This window comes from Aethalodelphis obliquidens, unplaced genomic scaffold (genome assembly GCF_003676395.1).
Source record: "Aethalodelphis obliquidens isolate GAN/ISIS:26980383/991018 unplaced genomic scaffold, ASM367639v1 scaffold87, whole genome shotgun sequence".
NCBI lineage: Eukaryota > Metazoa > Chordata > Mammalia > Artiodactyla > Delphinidae > Aethalodelphis > Aethalodelphis obliquidens.
Window position 1 is genome coordinate 206,295 of NW_020838031.1, and position 22,103 is coordinate 228,397.

At 37.3% G+C, this 22,103-nt stretch overlaps 1 protein-coding gene across 1 annotated transcript in view; it reads right to left on the reverse strand.

Annotated features, from left to right (window-relative positions):
* Positions 1-22,103, reverse strand: part of FMN2 (formin 2) — a 313,404-nt gene that overhangs the window by 68,777 nt on the left and 222,524 nt on the right. The window contains 6 exon segments of the mRNA XM_027094056.1: positions 5,407-5,499; positions 16,469-16,589; positions 16,728-16,787; positions 19,615-19,761; positions 20,815-20,944; positions 21,105-21,196. Coding sequence (XP_026949857.1) covers positions 5,407-5,499; positions 16,469-16,589; positions 16,728-16,787; positions 19,615-19,761; positions 20,815-20,944; positions 21,105-21,196 — 643 coding nt within the window.

Below are 22,103 nucleotides of genomic sequence, written 5' to 3' on the forward strand. Positions count from 1 at the left end.
GCTTCCCCAAGAAGTATTAACAAGAACCCGAGCCATTTTTCCTCGGCATGAGTCTAATGGACCCAATCCGATCATCGATCCACAAGAGGCACCTGGCATGGAGGCAAGTAAGGTGTGGAAACATTCTCATTAAGAGTGGAATTAGAACTTTTAAAACTATAAGCACTCAAAAGATATAACCCATGATATCTGCTTTCATTTTTGACAGAATTTAACCATGCCTGATAATTTATTTTAAGGCAATGATCTCCCTTTCCCATACAAATAGGAGGTCCATTAACACCCACCGTGTAATTTTCTATTATCTTTACTTCTTCTTCCGGCTTCAAAGGGCCTCTATCATCAAAAGGACCAGGCAACCATCTAGACTCATTTACATATACAAGAATTGAGGCATCCCACCAGGTAACCCCCATATTAAGGGGAGGGTTAGGAATATAAGTCCCATAAGTATGGTTAGTACAATTTATCTCACTGGCTGATATGTTTATTACCTGTGTAGACAACATTGCCAACATAGTCACAAAAAGATTGGTGCTAGTGAGGGGTTTACCCTGAGAAATGACAAGATTTTTAGCAGTGCCTGCAAATTTTTTCATTTGCCCCCAGGTCAATGAAGACGTCTTCTTTTTTTTTTACCAAGTCTTAAACTGCATATATTGTCCAGGTTCAAGAACAGTCTTGCCAAGTGCCTCCCAATCCTGAGGAATTAATATGTTTTGGGAAGCATACCTAGACAAAAGACCTTGAACATAATTAGAATGCATCCCATATGCATTAATGGTTTCTTTTAGCATTTAAAAAATTTTTATATCATGATGGTTATACTCAACGTTCATATATCCATTTGGAAATTGATTATTAGCAGACATAGCTTGTCTAACTATAGGGAAAGCAAAAAATGGTTCAGAATATTGCTTTTCTTCCTTATTTATCTCTTCTTCCAACAATAGTCTATTAGATTTAGGTTTCAGAGGAAAGCGAAACTGATGAGAGGCTCCAACAGGATAAGCTGTTAATTCTAAAGGAGGAGCCAAAGGAATAGTAGGACACGGCTCCTAATATGAGGGGGTGGTAGCATTGTTTTTATTTTCTTCCAATTTAACCATCAAATTTTTTAACTTTGAAAGTGTATCAGAAATCTCTCTCATTCTGTTGAGAAAGTGGCATCCCATTTTGTTTGCTAGTCTGCTCCCGATCTTTATCATCATCAGAAAAAGCCCCTTCATCACTGGAACCTGAAAAATCCTCTCCTGTCTCAGACACAAGGGGAGGAGGAGGCGGAGGAAGGTCCTCTATAGGAGACTCACGAAACAGAGTACGAAAAGCAGTAGAATGATGGGGAGCAGAATTCGGACGCTGAGGGCGTGCCCCATTTTCACTTTTTGTTTCAGATTGTAATGGTTCCAGGGCAAGGGAAATTAATTTACAAAGAGACCAAACACAGACAGATATAGGGTCTCCAGGCTGATGAGCTCTTCTTAAGGCTCGCATAACCTGTTTCCAAATTTTAAATTCAACTGGTTATGACCAGTAGATTGAAACCAGTAACAATGTTTACGTACCAGTGCAAACAATTCATCAAAAGATTCTGGTTTTACTTTCATTCCTGAACTCCGTAATAACTGTTTCAGGAGTCTAATGTATTGGAATTCTACTGACTGGAAATTCCCCATTACAGTTACTCTATTGCTCCCGAAGGTTTCGCTTACCCTTGAGCAGACCAATTTCCCCTTCGGTCCCGCGATCACGCGATTACTTACCTTCAGGTCCCTGTTCAGGCGCCAAATGTTGTAGTTTATCTTATGACAGGGCCAAAAGTAAGCTCATCACACAAGATGAATTGTGCCGAAGCACAGCAGTAGAGGGCTGCCTCTCGCTCAGGCAAAACAGTGCCGTCTGTCCTGCTGTGGTAGCTTTTATTAAAGCATTATCTATGTTTACATTTTAAGACTTATTTTTTTAACATTCCAGAAATGCCAAAGCAGCAACATATGCTTCTATTGGTTATACAGGCAATAATGGGCTTTCTTGAAAACATGCCGTGCTTTGTCCTTGAGCGCAAAAGCAGCACAAAGTTCCCACCATTATTTTGATTATACTGAAGTAGCACAAGGACATTTCCTTGCGTTCCCACCATTCTGATTATACTGAGGACACCTCATGGATCAGTGCCCAAAGCACTCAATGCTTATTCGCAGGCCCCCAGTTTGCCGGGGTGGGGTGGGGGGGCTCAAAGCATTCAGGACTGTTCACAGTTCTGGCTTATTCACATGCCCCCTGTTTGCCGGGGGGGCTCAAAGCAATCAGGACTGTTTGCAGTTCTGGCTTATTCGCCAGCCCCCAGTTTGTTGTGGGGGGGGGGGCGCTCATGGGTCACATCTCCTTTCCATGTCCTCAATTATTCCACTACAGAATAGCCAAAGCAATCTTGAGAAAGAAAGATGGAGCTGGAGGAATCAGGCTCACGGACTTCAGACTATACTACAAAGATACAGTAATCAAGACAGTATGGTACTGGCACAAAAACAGAAACATAGATCAATGGAGCAGGATAGAAAACCCAGAGATAACCCCACACAGATATGGTCACCTTATCTTTGATAAAGGAGGCAAGAATATGCAATGGAGAAAAGACAGTCTCTTCAATAAGTGGTGCTGGGAAAACTGGACTGCTACATGTAAAAGAATGAAATTAGAACACTCCCTAACACCATACACAAAAATAAACTCAAAATGGATTAAAGACCTAAATGTAAAGCCAGACACTATTAAACTCTTAGAGGAAAACATAGGCAGAACACTCTATGACATAAATCAGAGCAAGATCCTTTTTGACCCACCTCCTAGAGAAATGGAAATAAAAACAAATATAAAGAAATGGGACCTAATGAAACTTCAAAGGTTTTGCACAGCAAAGGAAACCAAAAACAAGATGAAAGGACAACCCTCAGAATGGGAGAACGTATTTGTAAATGAAGCAACTGACAAAGGATTAATCTCCAAAATTTACAAACAGCTCATGCAGCTGCATATCAAAAAAACAAACAACCCAATCCAAAAATGGGCATATTACCTAAATAAACATTTCTCCAAAGAAGATATACAGATTGCCAACAAACACATGAAAGACTGCTCATCATCATTAATCATTAGAGAAATGCAAATCAAAACTACAATGATATATCATCTCACACCACTTGGAATGGCCATCATCAGAAACTCTACAAACAATAAATGCTGGAGAGGATATGGAGAAAAGGGAACCCTCTTGCACTGTTGGTGGGAATGTAAATTGATGCAGCCGCTATGGAGAACATTGTGGAGGTTCCTCAAAGAACTAAAAATAGAACTACCATATAACACAGCAATACCACTACTGGGTATATACCTTGAGAAAACCATAATTCAAAAACAGTCATGTACCACAATGTTCATTGCAGCTCTATTTACAATAGCCAGGACATGGAAGCAACCTAAGTGTCCATCGACAGATGAATGGATAAAGAAGATGTGGCATACATATACAGTGGAATATTACTCACCCATAAAAAGAAACAAAATTGAGTTATTTGTAGTGAGTTGGATGGACCTAGAGACTGTCATGAAGAGTGAAGTAAGTCAGAAAGAGAAAAACAATACCATATGCTAACACATATATGTGGAATCTACAAAAAATAAAAAATGGTTCTGAAGGGGCAGGACAGGAATTAAGATGTAGATATAGGGAATGCACTTGAGGACACCAGTAAGGGGAAGGGGAAGCTGGGACGAAGTGAGAATGTGGCATGGGGATATATATATCACCAAATGTAAAATAGATAACTAGTGGGAAGCAGGCGCATCGCACAGGGAGATCAGCTCAGTGCTTTGTTTCCACCTAGAGGGGTGGGATAGGGAGGGTGGGAGGGAGACGCAAGTGGGAGGAGATATGGGGATATATGTATACGTATAGCTGGTTCAGTTTATTATACAACAGAAACTGACACACCATTGTAAAGTAATTATACTCCAATAAAGATGTGAAAAAATTTAAAAATATTATATAATATAATCACATATTATGTGAACAAGTATATGAGTGACACACTCATTAACGTTTTAGGATGTGAAATCTAGCAAATTGTTTGATTTCTCTTTTAATGAGTTATAGAATTAAGGACTCCTTTCTACCCATAAGCAAAACAGAATATTCCATAAAATTACAGTTTCTTGATCCTAAAAGTCTACTGGATGGAAAAACGAAGATTCATTTCATTCATCAAGAGCTGAGTGAGCTGTCAGGCCCATCTAATTTGTAACTACAGGACACTGATTTCAGTCAAGGACTATTTAAGAATCAACGGGTAGATTTTCCACTCTCAGTCATGAGGACCTGAGGAAATGGAAATGACAATCACTCTGATACGTGACGGACCAAATTTCTGTTTCTATTGTCATGATTATCTTAAATGATTAAATGGCATTTTCCCATCTAAAAAAGAGCTGTGCTTAATGCCATATCAAATTCCAGCATTAACTCATTCACTGTATATCATCATTAAAGACACTTGAACAACGTATAAAAACCACAGGAGGATGGAGCCAGTCTTCAGAGCACTACTCGGCCTCAGTCTCAGGTCATGTCAGTCTCTGGAGAATTCCTGAAAGAGCAAGAACCTTCCCAAAGCATGGCTTGATATAAATCTGATCTTCAGAAGATATGTATATAACTTTCCAAAGCAGAAATATTTGGAGTAGTGAATGCTTTGATATAAGTTTCAAGGATTTCAATCAGCAATAGATTAATAGAATTTTTATTAGAATTTTTTGTTTCTTTAATATTGTCTAAAATTTTCCATCCCTGCTTATTTCTTAGGAATATAGGAAGAATCAATAAGATAACATTTATAAAGTTTTTAAGGTCCCTGGAAAAACTGTGTTAAATATCCTGGGTTATGTATACATCCTATAAAATATAGAATATAATGTTTTGAAGATCAGAAAATCATCAATATACCTTGTTTCTGAGCACAATGTTTTGACAAAGCAAATAAATACCAGGTTGAACTGAAGTGATAAGTGTAGATAAAACTTAAAAGAATATCTAATTTTCTATCACAAAAAGATAAATATTTTAATGCCTTTAAAAATATATGCTATTTTATAAATATATATATATGCTATTTTAACTAATAACTATTGTATTTACTGTCATTAAAAAAACAGGAATAATGAGTATTATTCACAAAACAGCATGTTTAGCCAATTGCTTGTCTGTCACAACTGTGTGATTCGTGATTAAACATCATTTATTTTTCTGTGATGTCAAAATAATCCCTTTTAAACCAATGCATATTTTTCAAAATGCCTTCTACCTTTCTGCTGAACAGGGAGGGAAATGCAACATATCTCTTCCGAATTTACCTTGAAAAATAAATTGTTCCATGTTTTCTTTGAATGGCTGGATGTGCTCTTTTGAGGACACCTGGTACACTTTCCCCGCTTCAACCTCACAGGCTGAAATTAGAAAGAGACATTGTTCAGAATGTCACACTGCTAACAGTGCATTAAGACAATTAAAAATATATATTAACTAGTGTTAGAAAATCCTGCTAACCACGATAACTGACATATGTGTCTACACATATTTAGAAATATCCAATGCTGACAGAAGGTTTCACTTTAGGGGATTGTAAAAATAAACTTAAAAAAATTAAAGTATAATTGCTTTACAATATTATGCTTCAGGTGTACAACACAGTGATTCGATATTTAAATACATTATGAAATTAATCACCATGATAAATCTACTAACCATCTGTGACTGTACAGTTATTACAATATTATTGACTATATTCCTTATGCTGTATATTAAACCCCATTACTCATTTAATACTTTATATTAAATGTAAGATTATACCTCTTATCCACTTCACCTTTTTCAACCATGCCCTCATCCCCACCCCAGCAACTGTGGGTTTATTCTCTGTATCTATAAGACACTTTCTGTTTGGTTTGGTCATCTGTTTTGCTTTTTGGATTCCACATGTAAGTGAAGTCATACAAAATTGGTCTTTCTCTGTCTGACATATTCCACTTGGCAAACCCTCCACGCCCATTCATGCTGCCTTTGTGCAAATGGAAAGCTTTATTTTTCATGGTTGAGTAGCATTCCACTGTGTGGGTAGGTGAAATATGTGGGCATATATATACACACACACATATGTATATATATGTATATATATGAAACATGTATACACACACACATATATATAATGAGTATGTGAAACATGTCTTCTTTATCCATCCATCTATTGGTAGATACTACTTAGGTTGCTTCCAAATCTTGGTTATTACAAACAATGCTTCAATGAACATAAGGGTGTATATATCACTTTCAATCTGTATTTCTGTTTTATTGGTATAAACACCCAGAAGTGGAATTGCTGGAACATATGGTAGTTCTATTTTCAATTTTTCTGAGGAATCTCCATACTGTTTCCCACAGTAGCAGGATGAATTTTCACTCCCAGCAGCAGTGCACGAGGGTGCCCTTTTCTCCACATCCTCCTTGCCAATACTTGTCATTTCTTGTCTTTTTGATAATAGCTATTCTAACAGGTGTGAGGTGTTATCTCACTGTGGTTTTGATTTGCATTTTCCTGATGATTAGTGGTGCTGAGCATCTTTTCATGGGTTTGTTGGCTATCTTTTCGTCCTTTGGAGAAATGTTTATTCAGGTCCTCTGCACAATCTTTAATTGGATTGTTTGTTCTTTTTTATATTGTTTTCTGATTTCTTTATATAATTGCAATATAAGCCTTTTATAAAATATATTATTTGCAAAAATCTTCTCCCATACAGTAGGCTGCCTTTTCGTTGATGGTTTCCTTTGCTGTGCAAAAGCTTTTTTGTTTGATGTAGTCCCATTTGTTTATTTTTGTTTTTCTTACCCCTGCCTGAGGAGACATATCTAAAAAACCATCCGTAGGACTGATGTCAAAGAACATACTGCTATGTTTTCTTGTAGGTGTTTTGCGCTTTCAGGTCTTATATTTGAGTTTTTAACCATTTTGAGTTTATTCGTATACATAGTGTAGGAAAATAGTCCAGTTTTCCCAAAAGCATTTATTGAAGGGGCTGTCTTTTCCCCATTGTATATTACTGACTCCTTTGATGAAGATTAATGACCATGTAAGTATGGATGTATTTCTGGGCTTTCTAAGCTGTTCCAGTGATATATGAGTCTGTTTTCCTGCCAGTACCATACTGTTTTGTTTTTTTTTTAAAGTTTCGTAAAGTTAATACTCTTTTTTTTTAAATAATAAATTTATTTATTTTTGGCTGCATTGGGTCTTTGTTGCTGCACATGGGCTTTCTCTAGTTGTGGCGAGTGGGGGTTACTCTTTGTTGTGGTGTGCAGCCTTCTCATTACGGTGGCTTCTCTTGTTGTGGAGCACAGGCTCTAGGTGCACAGGCTTCAGGAGTTGTGGTGCATGGGTTTAGTTGCTCCACAGGATGTGGGATCTTCCCGGACCAGGGCTCAAACCTGTGTCCCCTACATTGGCAGGCAGATTCTTAACTACCACACCACTAGTGAAGTCCCCCCTACTGTTTTGATTACTATAGCTTTGTATTATAGTCTGAAGTCAGGGAGTGTGATATCTTCAGCTTTATTCTTTCTCAACATTGCTTTGGTTTTGGAGTCTTTTGTGGTTCCATACAAATTTTAGGATTATTCTAGTTCTATGAAAAATGCCACTGGTATTTTGATAGGGACTACACTGAATCTGTAGATTACCTTGGGAAGTATACACATTTTAACAATATTGATTCTTCCAATCCATAAGCATGGTATATCTTTCCATTTATTTGTCATGGCTTCAATTTCTTTCATCAACATCTTAGAGTTTTCAGAGCTCAGGTCTTTCACCTCCTTGGTTAAATTTAGTCCTGGGTATTATTTTCTTGATGCAATTGGGATTGCAACACTTCTGTTCTGAGAGCACGTTCATTAAGTCCAATTTGTTCTTAAGTCCAACAAAGTTAGCCCAGGTACCCAACTAACACAATCAGATATATACCACTGCTTTTACACTTGCTCTGGACATACTGGGCTTTAAATAAATATACTATACTACTGTACTCTATACAGCACTGTAAAGTACACAAAAGTACAACCACTTGTAGAGGATGCACACATGTGACAATGTACACCAGTCACGTGAACTAACTGATGTGATTGGACATGTGAATGCATGTTCAGATCTTTGAAAGTTCATAACTTGAAGGTTCACATGTAGGGGACTTACTGTATTAATTTTGTACCTTTTAGCTTTACTAATTCATTTATTAGTTCTAATAGATTTTTGGTTGTGTCTTTAGGATTTTTTATATATAGTGTCATGTCATCTGCAAACAGTGACAGTTTTACTTCTTCCTTTCCAATTTGGATTCCTTTTATTTCTTCTTATTGTCTGATTGCTATGGCTAGGACTTCCAATACTATGATGAATAAAAGTGGTGAGAGCGGGCATCCTTGTCTTGTTCCTGACCTTAGAGGAAATGTTTTCAGCTTTTCACCATTGAGAATGATGTTTGCTGTGGGCTTATCCTACATGGACTTTGTTATGTTGATGTATATTCCCTCATACCCACTTTGTGGAGAGTTCTTATAAATAGATGTTGAATTCTGTCAAAAGCTTTTTCTACATCTATTGAGAGGATCATATGATTTTTATTCTTCAATTTGTTAACTGGAGAGCATTTTCAGAGTCTAAGGCTCTGAAAGGCTCACAATCCAAGCCAAGGCTCACATCCAAGCAATTTTGAAAAGTAATCTCCAAGGACAAGACTCAAAAAAGATTAAAATGGTGATTCTAAAGTGCAATACTGTGTGAAGGAGGAAGGGGTAGGAAGGAGGCTGACTGGGTTCATAGCTTGAGCGGCTTGGGGATGAAGAACACAGGAGGAAGAGCATTTTTCAAAGGAAAGAAAATTGAGGGGGGATTGGAAGATGGCGGAAGAGTAAGACGCGGAGGTCACCTTGCTCCCCACAGATACACCAGAAATACATCTACACGTGGAACAACTCCTACAAAGGAAAGAAAATTAATTTGCTTTTGAACTTACTGTGTTTTAAGATGACAATGGAATATCCAAATGTAGTTTCAGCAAGCAGTTGGATTTATGAGTTGGCAGATCAGAGTGATACAGGAAAACTCTGAGTAAGACCACCTGAGAACAGCATATCCAGTGAGAAAAAGAGGGGGCCAAGGTTGAACGCCTGAGTAATGCCAACTTTAATAAAGAAGCAGAGGAAGAGAAGGCCATGAAGAAAAAAGACTAAGAAGGAAATGTCAGATATTATAAGGAGAATCAGAAGTGAGTGGGGTTAGTGAGTCGAAGGGAACAGAGACAGCAAACAAGACAAAGGTGGAAGTAAAATGCCCTCTCAATTTGGCAAATTGTGGCGACAGTTTCAGCAGTGCCAGGGACAGAGCTGTAACAGTGTGAGGACGGAATGGGAAGTCAGAGACCATGGAAGTGGACCAGGAAGCTGCTACCATCTTGGTCAGTGAGCACACGTGTTCGAGAACAAGTGTCCAGCAAAGGCGAGGTGTGGGCTATGGGAAGAATGAGGGGCAAATGAACACAAACCCTTTACAGCTTCTGGGAAATGCTCCAAATATCCTAGTCTTGCCAACAGTGGGCAAGCAAATCCAGCTGCATGTTAAGAGAGGTGTATAATTCACATGCATCATTCTATCCTAAAGATGGATTTCAGAAAGATCTGATCGCTAACAGTTAAATGTCCATAGATTAATGCCAAAAATAGTTCCTTATCACCTAAAAGTAATGAAAGTGGCAGAGATACCACACACACAAACCCCATGATACCTTAGTTTGGGTGTGGCAGACTTAGCATTACGACCAGTGGAATAAGTTACATTCACTGAGCTCACCACTTTACATGCCAAAACAAACAGGTGTTTCACATGTGTACTCTTCAACAAGAATTTTGAAAGTGAACACTTTTAAACTGAAATGAATGGTTTTGCTCCTTAAATAATCATTCCAATGAGAGGAACTCTCAATTTTTTTTTCACTCTCCATACACATGTGATGCACTTCCATGGACAAATCCAGTGTATGGGATACAAAAGGATAAAATGTACAGGCTACAAAAACCTAAAACACAACACCTGTGACTTTCAAAATCTCAGTCAGCCTTTCTGTGCCTCAGCTCTTTACCTGTAATACACAAATAGCAACAGAACCTGCCTCCTGGGGTTGTTACAAAGAATAAGTCAGTTAATATTCGTAGAGCACTTAGAACTGGGCCTGGTGCATGCTAAGGTCTGTGTAAGTTTTCACCATCATTGCTGTTGTTGTTATCTTTAGTTTTATCAGCAACAGTAGCAGACAAAAAAGCAGGATGCCCAAGGGCTAAGAGCATGGGTTTTGGAGACTGGGTTTGCATCCTGTCTCTTCCACTTACGAGCTGTGTGTCTTTGGCGAAGTAGGTACCCCCCTCTGTACCTCAGTTTCTTCCTCTGTAATACGGAGTTAATAAGTGTCTACTTCGCTGTGAAGATCAAAGGATTTTACGTAGGTAAAATACACAGAGGACTGCTGGATACACAGTAAGAGAACTATCATGTTTGCAACAATTACTGTGACTGCACAATTACCACCACCAGACACCACCAGAGGTGCAGCTACTAACACACAAAAAGAACACGCAACTCCCACTTCCTCAGTCTCAGGAAGCACTGAGGCAATGCTTCAAATTGTGGGAATGACATTTTTTTTTAATTAATTTTTTTTTTTTTAATTTTTGGCTGCATTGTATCTTTGTTGCTGCACGCGGGCTTTCTCTAGTTGCAGGGAGCGGGGGCTGCTCTTTGTTGTGGTGCGTGAGCTTCTCATTGCAGTGGCTTTTCTTGTTGCAGAGCACGGGCTCTAGGCACATGGGCTTCAGTAGTTGTGGCATGCGAGCTCAGTAGCTGTGGCTCCTGGGCTCTAGAGCACAGGCTCAGTAGTTGTGGCACACGGGCTTAGTTGCTCTGTGGCACATGGGATCTTCCCGGACCAGGGCTCGAACCTGTGTCCCCTGCATTGGCAAGTGGATGCTTAACCACTGTACCACCAGGGAAGTCCCTGTTAATATACTTTGGATATTAACCCCTTACTGGTCATATCATTTGCAAATGTTTTCTCCCACACTGTAAGATGTCTTTTCATTTTATCGATAGTTTCCTTTGTTGTGCAAAAGCTTTTAAGTTTAATTAGGTCCCATTTGTTTATTTTTGCTTTTATTTCCTTTGCTTTAGGAGACAGATCCAAAAAAAATATTGCTACAATTTATGTCATAGTGTTCTGCCTATGTTTTCCTCTAGGAGTGTTACGGTTTCTGTTCTTACATATAGGCCTTTAACTGATTTTGAGTTTATTTCTGTAGATGGTGTTAGAGAATGCTCTTAATTTCATTCTTTTATATGTAGCTGTCTAGTTTTCCCAGCACCAGTTATTGAAGAGACTGTCTTTTCTCTATTGTATATTCTTTCCTCCTTTGTTGTAGATTAATTGACCATACGTGCATGGGTTTATTTCTGGGCTTTCTATCCTGTGCCATTGATCTATATTTCTGTTTTTGTGCCAGTACCATTCTGATTTGAATACTGTAGGCTTTGTAGTATACTCTGAAGTCAGGCAGCATGATTCCTCCAGCTCTGTTCTTCTTTCTCAAGATTGTTTTGGCTATTTGGGGTCTTTTGTGTTTCCATACAAATTTTAAAATTATTTGCCCTAGTTCTGTGAAAAATGCCCTTGGTATTTTGATAGGGATTACACTGAATCTGTAGATTGACATGAACAGTATGGTCACTTTAACAATGTTAATTCTTCCAATCTAAGAATCTGGTACATCTTTCCACCTTTTTGTGTTGTCTTCAATTTCTTTCATTAGTGTCATTGTACGTATGGTTTCAGACATGTTCCTGTATTACTGAGAACTTGAATTTTCTTTTTTAAAATTAATTAATTAATTAACTTATTTATCTACTTTTGGCTGTGTTGGGTCTTCGTTGCTGTGGGCGGGCTTTCTCTAGTTGTGGTGGGCTGGGGCTACTCTTCACTGCAGTGCACAGGCTTCTCATTGTGGTGGCTTCTCTTGTTGCAGAGCACAGGCTTTAGGCACACGGACTTCAGCAGTTGTGGGACGTGGGCACAGTAGTTGCGGTTCACAGGCTCTAGAGCGCAGGCTCAGTAGTTGTGGCGCATGGGGCTTAATTGCTCCGCGGCACATGGGATCTTCCCACACCAGGGCTCGAACCCGTGTCCCCTGCATTGGCAGGCAGATTCTTAATCACTGGGCCACCAGGGAAATCCCAAGAACTTGAATTTTCTGCACTGTATCAAACTCAAGGACACCAGCAATCATTCTCAAAATAGTACCTGCTGGCAGCTGCCAACCTTATGGTCTCAAGGTTTCCCCTTGTAACTAAGCAACCATTTTGGAGCCCATGGGTCCTTGCTTAACAAACACCCTTACTTCTTGCCCCTCCAATCCTAATTCTTAACAAACAAATCACATAATTTTGCAGTGTTTGCCCGTATAAGCCTTCCCCATTTTGTAGTCCAGCAAAACACAATTGAAGTGCTTCTTGACATTTTGTCTTCCAGGCTATAGCCCTCAGTTTGGCTCAAATAAAACTGTTTTCTGTTCCTATTGTAAATTGTTTATTGCTTATTTACACTGACATAAATAATGTATTTTCCTGTTTGCATTTTCAGTGTTCTGATGGAACTGATATTCATTTTAAAATCATAATAAAAATATTTTTAAAAAGCTATTGGTTGCATTTGAATTGAGTTTATAACATCATTTTTTCCTTCCTTGAACAAAAATAAATAACATCAGAAATTTACAAGGATAAATACAATTGTTACAAACAAATACAAATCAATACAACAAGTTAAGGACTGATTTTTCCTAAATATGTCTGGATACAAACATTATTTCAGCATCTGTGAAAGATATAGGTAATGAATTTTAAACACTTTCAAGTCAAATACTGAAGGTGGAGGAGGGTAGAGGATTCAGGGAGGAATGTGCGTGAGAACATTCTTTCTTGCCCAGTTCCAGGAACTTAATTACTCCATGCTCAGTGCATACAGAGTTGAGTCATGTGGCGAGTGGAACTGTTTCGACCCAAGAAAGGCACTGGAACAGAAGCCATCACTTGGCATCCAGAGAAGCTGCTGCAAATTTTGACAGCCAAAATATTTTAAAACAATACCCTTTTCAAAGGGGAAAGATAGAAATATTGATACCTTGTCTAGCATTGTGAATGAAAGTATTCGTAGTCATCCTTTTGGGAGGCTACTAATAATGTTAATCTCAAATAATTTAAGCTCTTTTGCTCAAACCAGCAATTGACCTATGATGAGACCAGTAGCTAATGAGTCTCTGGCACTAGTATTATAGCTTAGCAGATGGTTCTTAACTAATACTCTGGGGTGATGCTAAGAGAGAAAATGGGGTTCTATTTCTGGATATGTTGAATAGCTTTCTTAGAACAATTTTACTTTGATTAAAATTAATGGTTTTAAAGCTAAATGTCTAAAAGGAGTAAACAACTCTGCTGCTTGTTCTGCTTGTTTTTGGAAAATAGTATTAACCACATAAGGTGATCTGTGGGATTGGAGTGAAGGTTTTACCCTACATTAGTTTTATTAATGCATAATGTGGAAGATGTGGAGAACATCTTGACATGGAAAAGAATGAATAAGTTAAATTTTATTGTACAGTGCTTTCCTAAATAAATTTATTTGGTTATCATGTTCTTATATTCTGAAGAAGAAAAATTCCTTAAATAATAAATTCATGACTAGGTAGATCTTAAAACTACTAAGGGAAACAAAATGTAGTTAGCCATCTGCGCTCATGGTTTTTTAAAATCTAAGTTAACTTTAACGGTGCTGTACACCATCCAAAGAAAATGCCCTTATGTTGTCCTGCCTTCTTAGAGCTTGCTTGCTTTATTTTGCTTATATTTAATAAAAACTGTCTCAAATGTTAAAATTAAAAAAAAAAAAAAGAGAAGCTGCTAACGGCCAGGAGAGAACAAAAGCTACCTGTCACTGAGCTCAGACAGTCAGGGGAGCACCAAGGAGCTGCAGGAATCTTGGGAACAAGTACAGACACCAAACACAGCGGGTACTCTTACAAAATGCTAAAATGAGGTTCGGTTGTCTGAGCCATAACGCGTTATTTCTTGGTCTTTCTTTTGAAATGAAAATTAAGTCTAGAAGCAGAGGCAGAAACAGTGACAGAGCCAGAAGATGAGTGACCAAATGGTTATAACTTATCTGTCTTTATCAAACTAGTCATACTCTTTATTCTATTTTTCCTTATTATAAATAACTAATATTTTTGGATACTTATTATATGGAAAATATTGTGAAAACTCTCTACATATATCATATCATTTTCTAAGTCTTCTTAAAAAAACTTGCTTCTGAAACAAAAATGTGGACAGGCTACTTGAATATTCTGAAATGAATTACTTAATTTGATCACTTGAAAGGAATCATTATTAGGCTACATTTATCAAAGTGAACATTATTTTAAGGTAATTATATCCAAAATAATACCTCTCAAAAAAAAACATTTCTCTTTTTAGCTCTGTGTCTTGTGAGAATCTGCCATTTTCATGACCTCATGTAACCATAGTGAGAAAGCATATAGATACGAAACGTGAATGAGAAAACATTCCAAAGGGAAGAACCAACCAAAGTCAACATAAATCCCCTGTTCATGAGATCACCATTCCACCTGTTTATAAAATCATGTGTAAACTATGAAATCCTGCTTTGCAAGACTGAAGTGATGAAAGTGTTAAGTATTTTCCAGAAACCCCAGAAATGCCCAGCACCACATAGAGGGGGGGAGAGAGAAAAGAAGAAGAAGAAGGAGAAGGAGAAGAAAGAAGAAAGAACAAGAACAAGAACAAGGAGAAGGAGAATTTCATAAGCAAACCAAGATACCTGGCTAAATTTTGAAGTATGATAAATACTACATATGAATGGTTTGCGTTTTGTATTGCTTTAAGAAATCATACTTAGATACATAGTAATGTAGCGTTACACAATTGTAACATAGTTTTAATTGTTATTTATTTAAAAACAGGCAGTCATTCTTAGGCTCTATCCATGAGCACCCATATTTGATGCTCTCAGGGGAGCATCTAAACGGCAGGACTTCACCCCTCCTTGACAGTGACGATTGTACCTGTGGTACCCACAGCACCTAGCAAAGGCCTTTCATGCATCAGGCCCATAATAAATGTTAAGTATTTAGGAACTACGGGCAAATTATATAATGTTACTATGTTGATTTAAATCCATATAAACGCATCCGTGACCAGAATATAACAACTCCATAAATCTGATTACAGATAAGTATCTTTAGATAAGCATTTCAACACTGGGATAGAATCTCTTAAAAAGTTTTATCATCTTTTGGTTTCTGGGGTAACCAAGCCTCTTCTCATATAGTGATACAACATGAAATGAAAATCTCACATAAATTTACTCCATCCCTGTCTGTGCTTAAAGAGTTAGAAAGATGCTTAAATCGACAGCTGAGGTGTTCTCAACTTCACAGCAAGAAGAAACCTCATGAAAAGAAAGTAAAAGGGATGAGTGAAATAGGTGAAGGGGATTAGGGGTACAAACCGGCAGTTATGAATAAGTCACAAGGATGTAAGGTACAGCATAGGGAATAAAGTCAATAATACTGTAATAACTTTGGTACATAATAGATGAAGATATATTGTTGTACACCTGAAACTAATATAATATTGTAAGCCAATTGTACTTCATTAAAAAAGGCAGGGGAAGTGGATGAAAGGGATTTTATCTACAAAAAAAAAAAAACCTGTAAACTACTTGCTTTTGTGCTTTTCTTTAAATTTACCATTTTGAAGAATTTCAAACTCTCTTCAAAATGATTTGATATAAGGCTTTTCAACTAACAAAAAAGCATTACACATGCACGTGTTTTTTGACCAAATATGTGAAGAAAGATGTTTTCTTTCCAGGAAAGTTTACACGCCACAAAATCTCAGACAAGTATAGCAAGGGTGGGTAGGAGGGAATATGTATCTTTTAACAACAACATGATAAATGTACAAACGTTCTCGGCTATAAAGTGAAAGCAAGACAGTCAAATCTGCCCCTGATGAAAGAGGCTGCTATTCAGATAACCAAGATGCTATTTCAATAACTACATTTCTAATACACATAACTTTGTAAACAACAAAAGAATAAGACTGGTAAAATTTTTCTTTTGCCACACACACACAAAAATGTTTCCATGGATGTAAAAGGTTTTACTTTCTTTAAAAACACTGCAAAATCTGTCCTCATTAAAAAAGCATAAATAACAACCATGAGTTTCTTTAACATTGTAAGTTACCTCTCAGGTCTTTCTTGAGTTTTCTGAGGTCTTTTTGAAAGTCTTCAAACTTCATCTGCGAGGCCTGAAAGAGGTCCTGGGGTTCGGGCAGTGGAAACACACACTGTTCCTTCCCAGCATCCTGATCGGCAGGAAGCACAGAACGTTTAAATGAATGAGGACTGAGCAACAGCAGCAATGACAAAACGAAGACAAACACGGCCAAATCGCTCAACAATGAGGAATAACAAGATGTGACTCTATGTAAAAACTGTCTCACCTCATCAAAATTGCGAAGATAGTAGGAAACGATATATGACAAAAGGCTTCTGCTATTGTCCTAGACAGAGAGACCAAAGTGAGTAGAAATATATTTTTTAAATTATTAAATGTACAATGTTAAATTAAATTCACTCCAGTAAATCCACACATGTAGATGAGAATATTTGGGATGAAAGGTGAAGTTCTCTGTTTCTTCTTACTTTACCGGTCCAGACGGTCTTGTTTTCCCCACTGTTCCCACCTAAGCCCCACGTGGAAGCACAGCTGTTTCAGGGTGGGGTCTCAGATGTATCCACCTTTCTGTTTTCACCCTCCTCGACCAGACAATTAGTTCATTAATTTTATGTTTTATTATTGAAAGGTATAACTACTATCTAAACTGAAATGACTAAACATCACCAGCATTTCTGCATGGTTGGACCAACAGGGACCACTCCAACAGGAAGTTTGATTGAGGCTTGTTAGTATGTAGATTAAGAAATTTTAAGTTAAGTATTATTTCAAGTAAGCTGGAGCTTTAAAAATGCAAATGCGTATTATAAATTATGTCAGCAACTGAGATTTAGGAATTAATATCCATGCAGCTATAAATAATGTAATATATGTAGTTCTAAAGAAAAAAAATGTTTCATATCGAACAATCTTCAAAGAATAGCTTTCCACCTTCTTTCTGGCATATTTAGAGGAATTAATTTTTAATTTTTTTTTCATTGCTCAAAATTCGTATTAGATAATCTGAATGTGTGAAACCAAATACATATTTTAAAAATACACCCTATAATACAAACTTTGTTTTCTGGAATGTTCAATCTAACCATGATTTTTCCCCCACTGATAATAAAAGAACAACATCCCTTTATAATCAAGTTTGACATGACATGATAATATATCTATTAGACTCCCCATATATATTTCTATATACATATATTACACGGAAATATATAGCTATAATAATAAAAGTAATACATTTATTAGAAACAGAAGTGCTTGTAAAATGATTTAAGCACCTGACTTCCTTTGTCTTTCCTAACTTGCAAATCAGTGAAATGATCAGCAATACCTGAATCAATTAACAAAACACATTAAATGCCTGCTGACAGGCGTGCTGAGCAGAAGTTAATTCTGACTGATCCAAGGAACAGCTCCATCTATGCAGGTCTATATAACTATATAGATATAGTTATCTTCATTTTATACAGAAAGAACCAAATAGACTTTGCATATAGCTCTTGTGAGAATGCAAGTGAAATTATTTTTTAAAAACTTCCTTCTTGATTATTTTTTCCAGATTATTCCTTAATTATTTAAATAAACGAAATTTAACTTATAGAAGGATTGAATAAGATATATCAATCAATACAAAAAACCCCCTGGGCTTCCCTGGTGGCGCAGTGGTTGGGGGTCCGCCTGCCGGTGCAGGGGACGCGGGTTCGTGCCCCGGTCCAGGGGGATCCCGCATGCCGCGGAGCGGCTGGGCCCATGAGCCGTGGCCGCTGGGCCTGCGCTCCGCGGCGGGGGGTCGGGGGGTGGGGGGGTGGGCCGCGGCGGTGAGAGGCCCGCGTACCGCAAAAAAAAATAACAAAAAAACCCCTTTATTCATATATAATTATGACCATAGAATCTATTTCAGATTCATTTTGATAAGTAACATTATATTGATGCTATTTGTATTCCAATGTTATTTACAAAAACTACTTGTTTCAGTCCAACAATCAGCTGTAAGAACTATTCAAAAACTACCATGTGTTTAGAAAAAAACCTTTTGTTTTTGAATAAATGATTTATCATGTTGACATATTGGAGGTTCATATGAAAATGTATATCATACAAATAAAACATCATTTGAAGAAATATAACCATAAAAATCACAAAAAATATATGCTGTTGTTGTTCCAAGCAAGGACTATGTTTTTCCCAATTATGGAAAAGCACACTGTCTGGCATTTCATAGAAGTCCGATGAAGGAATGTTAAATGAACATATGAGTGGATATGAATGAATAAACCAGTGAGTTGCTGACTGGCAAAAAAAAGCAAAAAATGTATCTCCCTTCTATCAGGGAGATTATTGCCTTATCTAGGAGGGCCAATTCTCTGTAATTTCATTTTTATAGGCCAATTGTTCACTTAAACTCAATATTTTAAAAACATTTCCTTCATAATTTCCTTCATCATATAGTTCTTTGTGAAGACTCTTTTATCAGAGAAACAGAATTCTATTATTTTCTAAGTTTACAATGTCAGGCTTTAACTCTGACCACTGTGGTGGTTTCCCTGATGTTATATTTCTACTGACACTCTCATAATCTCTTAGATGTTAATTTTAAACAAACACAACTACAGAAGTAGAATAAAAAATAATAATTAGGTTTGCAAAAGGGCTTAGATGTTCTCATATATACCAGTATCAAGGAGAGGATGATATAGAGAAAAACAGGATCATCTTTTAAATTTTATTTATTAACTACTTTCACTCGTCTTTGTTTTGTTTTTAAAACATGGGCCTGTTGGCCTCCATTGCTTAACATGGAGAGAAGAAAGGAATGGATACACTGTCTAATTTATAGAAATCAACTAGTCCTCAGATCCAAAAGGATAAATATTAGCAAACATGGGGAAGATATTAAAAAGTAATTATTTTTATTTTAAAATATTGTCTTCTCAATTATTCATTAGACACAGGATTCAAAATTACTCACTTTAGGAAACACTATTCTTCTCTAGATCACAAATATATGGTGGCCACTACTTTTGTCTAGCTTAGAACACAAAGGAAATTTTTACCTTGGGACATAAATATTTATCACACTGGTTTACAGTCAAACTTATTACTCAACAAGATGCCCAGTCCTCAGTGTGCTACATTCACTCACCCGAAATACTTACACTGCTTTTGACGTCTTTCAGCTTTGGGAGGATGTCTAACCCGAAACCATCTGCCTGTCCCCGAGTCTTATTTCCACCATTCATGTAGTTGCCAAAGGCAAGAACCAAACCCAAAACTTGCATGACCCCTGAGCCATTTTTTAATGTCTGTAAAACAGGATAAAGAAGAATCTCTCACTCACAGTCTTGTCTGAATTACCTTAAGTCAGTGGCAGATATTCATATTATACTAATAATTTGGGGTCACATCCAAACTTCATCAGTGCTCATTTTAGTATATTTAAGAGTAGTGTCTCCAAAGATAACTTAGAAAAAGTTGCACCACCCACAAGCATGCAGGTTGTGCTTCTGTAGCTGAGACGTACCAGCCTAGGTCATTTCTGTGATGTAACTGCATGGAAAACAAATATGGCTGTGATATGAGAACCACCACAAAATAATATCATTGCCATCGGCCTAACTGTACCTGCCTCTGTGCAACGCAAATTTTTGGCATAAGGTGTAACTACCAAAATGTAGTTATAAAGTTTAATTTCCAAATTTAGATTTATCCCTGAAAGGTTCATACTCACTTCTTCCAAAACACACAGTTTAAGTTGAATTTGTACATCACTTCCTCTGAAAATGTGTCTTTCATGACATCTTACTACTTTCCAAAATGATTTACCATAGCCAGAAAGAATGGTGCTATTTTGACAATTCGTTTTAAATGTTAATATTGGTAATTTCTGCCAAGCATTTGTTCTTTGTTTTCAGATGAATATTTATCTTCTGTCGAGTCATACAGCTGTTCCTGAAGCATTTGGTTTGAATCACTAACAATTTGTTGAGGGGCCCTCCACAAAATGGAGGAAAATAAAGAAAATGTCTTCACGTGGCTTTTGGCTGGCAGTCTGATGGAGGAGAGGCCCATGACAAGGGAATATTGTGCTTTGGCAAAAGCAGGGGGACAGAAGCCTGCGTGGGTGGACACCCAGTGACTGTGCCCCAGCAGCGCTGTCCCGGGTCCACTCGCCCTCCTGCACATTTGCTTTGACCTTGATGCTCAGTCATCATACATTCTCTCTGGTGGGACCCCTATCCTTCAAATTTTATGAGTACTTATGGTAAATAAAAGAAAACTCGTTTGAAATACGAACATGACTGAACACAATTAAAGATCAGAACCCAAGCGACAGCCCCCGATGGACCAGCACCCACCTCACACAACTTCTGTAGCAGCTCCAGTTTGCGCCGAATTGAGCAAATGCTTTCTGAAAATGTGGACTGAAACAGGATGCAAAAGACTCGCTCTGAAAAGTTGGGGATTAGTGACAGTTCGTAAAGGAACCTAAGGAAATAAAGCCAAGTTAAGAGGAAAAAATGATGCACATAAACACGTTCATCCTCACATCATTCATGATACTGATGCACAGAAGGTACTTCATTTTCTGAACGGAAAGAGCCCCCCGTGGCCTGGACGCCGCCCGCGGGGCCGAAGCCCTGCTTACTGCTCAGGTTTGTCCAGAGACTTGGTGTTTTCCTTGTCTTTGGAGGACCGGCCGTGTTTTTCAATTTTTTCCAGTTCATCTGACTGTGCTCTCTGGAACAACAAAAGCCAAGTGGTTTTTAGATAATGATTATCTCAAATACAGCAAAACTCTATATATTTTCATATTTCTTAGCATGTTTGAAGTAAAGATCATCTCCAAATCTTCCAAATGTTATTGTCTGTTAGTGACATGAAAAATATTTATTCCAGCATGTTTTAAAACAACAGTTTCCCTCTCTTGTTTTTTAGCGGTTTATAATACCCTCCAGAATGCAAGAAATTAATTTTAAAGTGTCATTTCTTATTCAGAAATTAATCAAGTTTAATTTGGAAGTAATTTGATCCTAAAGCTGTTAAAGATTTTTAAAGGGAAAAGTACCTATTTAACTACTGCAATCATTGTTTATATCTGTTTTGGGGAAAGAACAGTACAATTGAATTATTAAGTCATGGAACAAAAATAAAAGATTTTGATTCTTCTGAATTTTCTTTTTGATACAAAAATGGCTCTAGGCTTTTCTTTCTAGGTGTCTTCTTTCACCTTTTAAAATCTCAAGCTAAAAATTTTTTGTTCTAAGTTTATTTCTTTATAGGAGGGGATCCTGTGTATTTTAACATAAGGTAGAAGATTTTATAGGCTTCAAGAGACACAAACTTACTCTTTGTGGAGAATTTGGATGATTTTATTTTCAGTCTTGTCTCTGTAATTCACAAAGATGTTTCAAAACAGCCAAAATACTATACTGTCTAAGTGCATTAACAAGTTTGAGTAGACCACCGTATCTTGGGTTTGAGTCTAGTCCTCCGATATTAAAATCCCTTCAACCATTATTTGTTGTTTACACAGAAAATCAGCTCAGCTATGAACTGCTGTAGATGACAGAACCTGATCAATTTCTAGAGACTACAGATTTCCTCTAAACAAAGAATGTTCTGTTTTGAATTCACTGATTGTTCT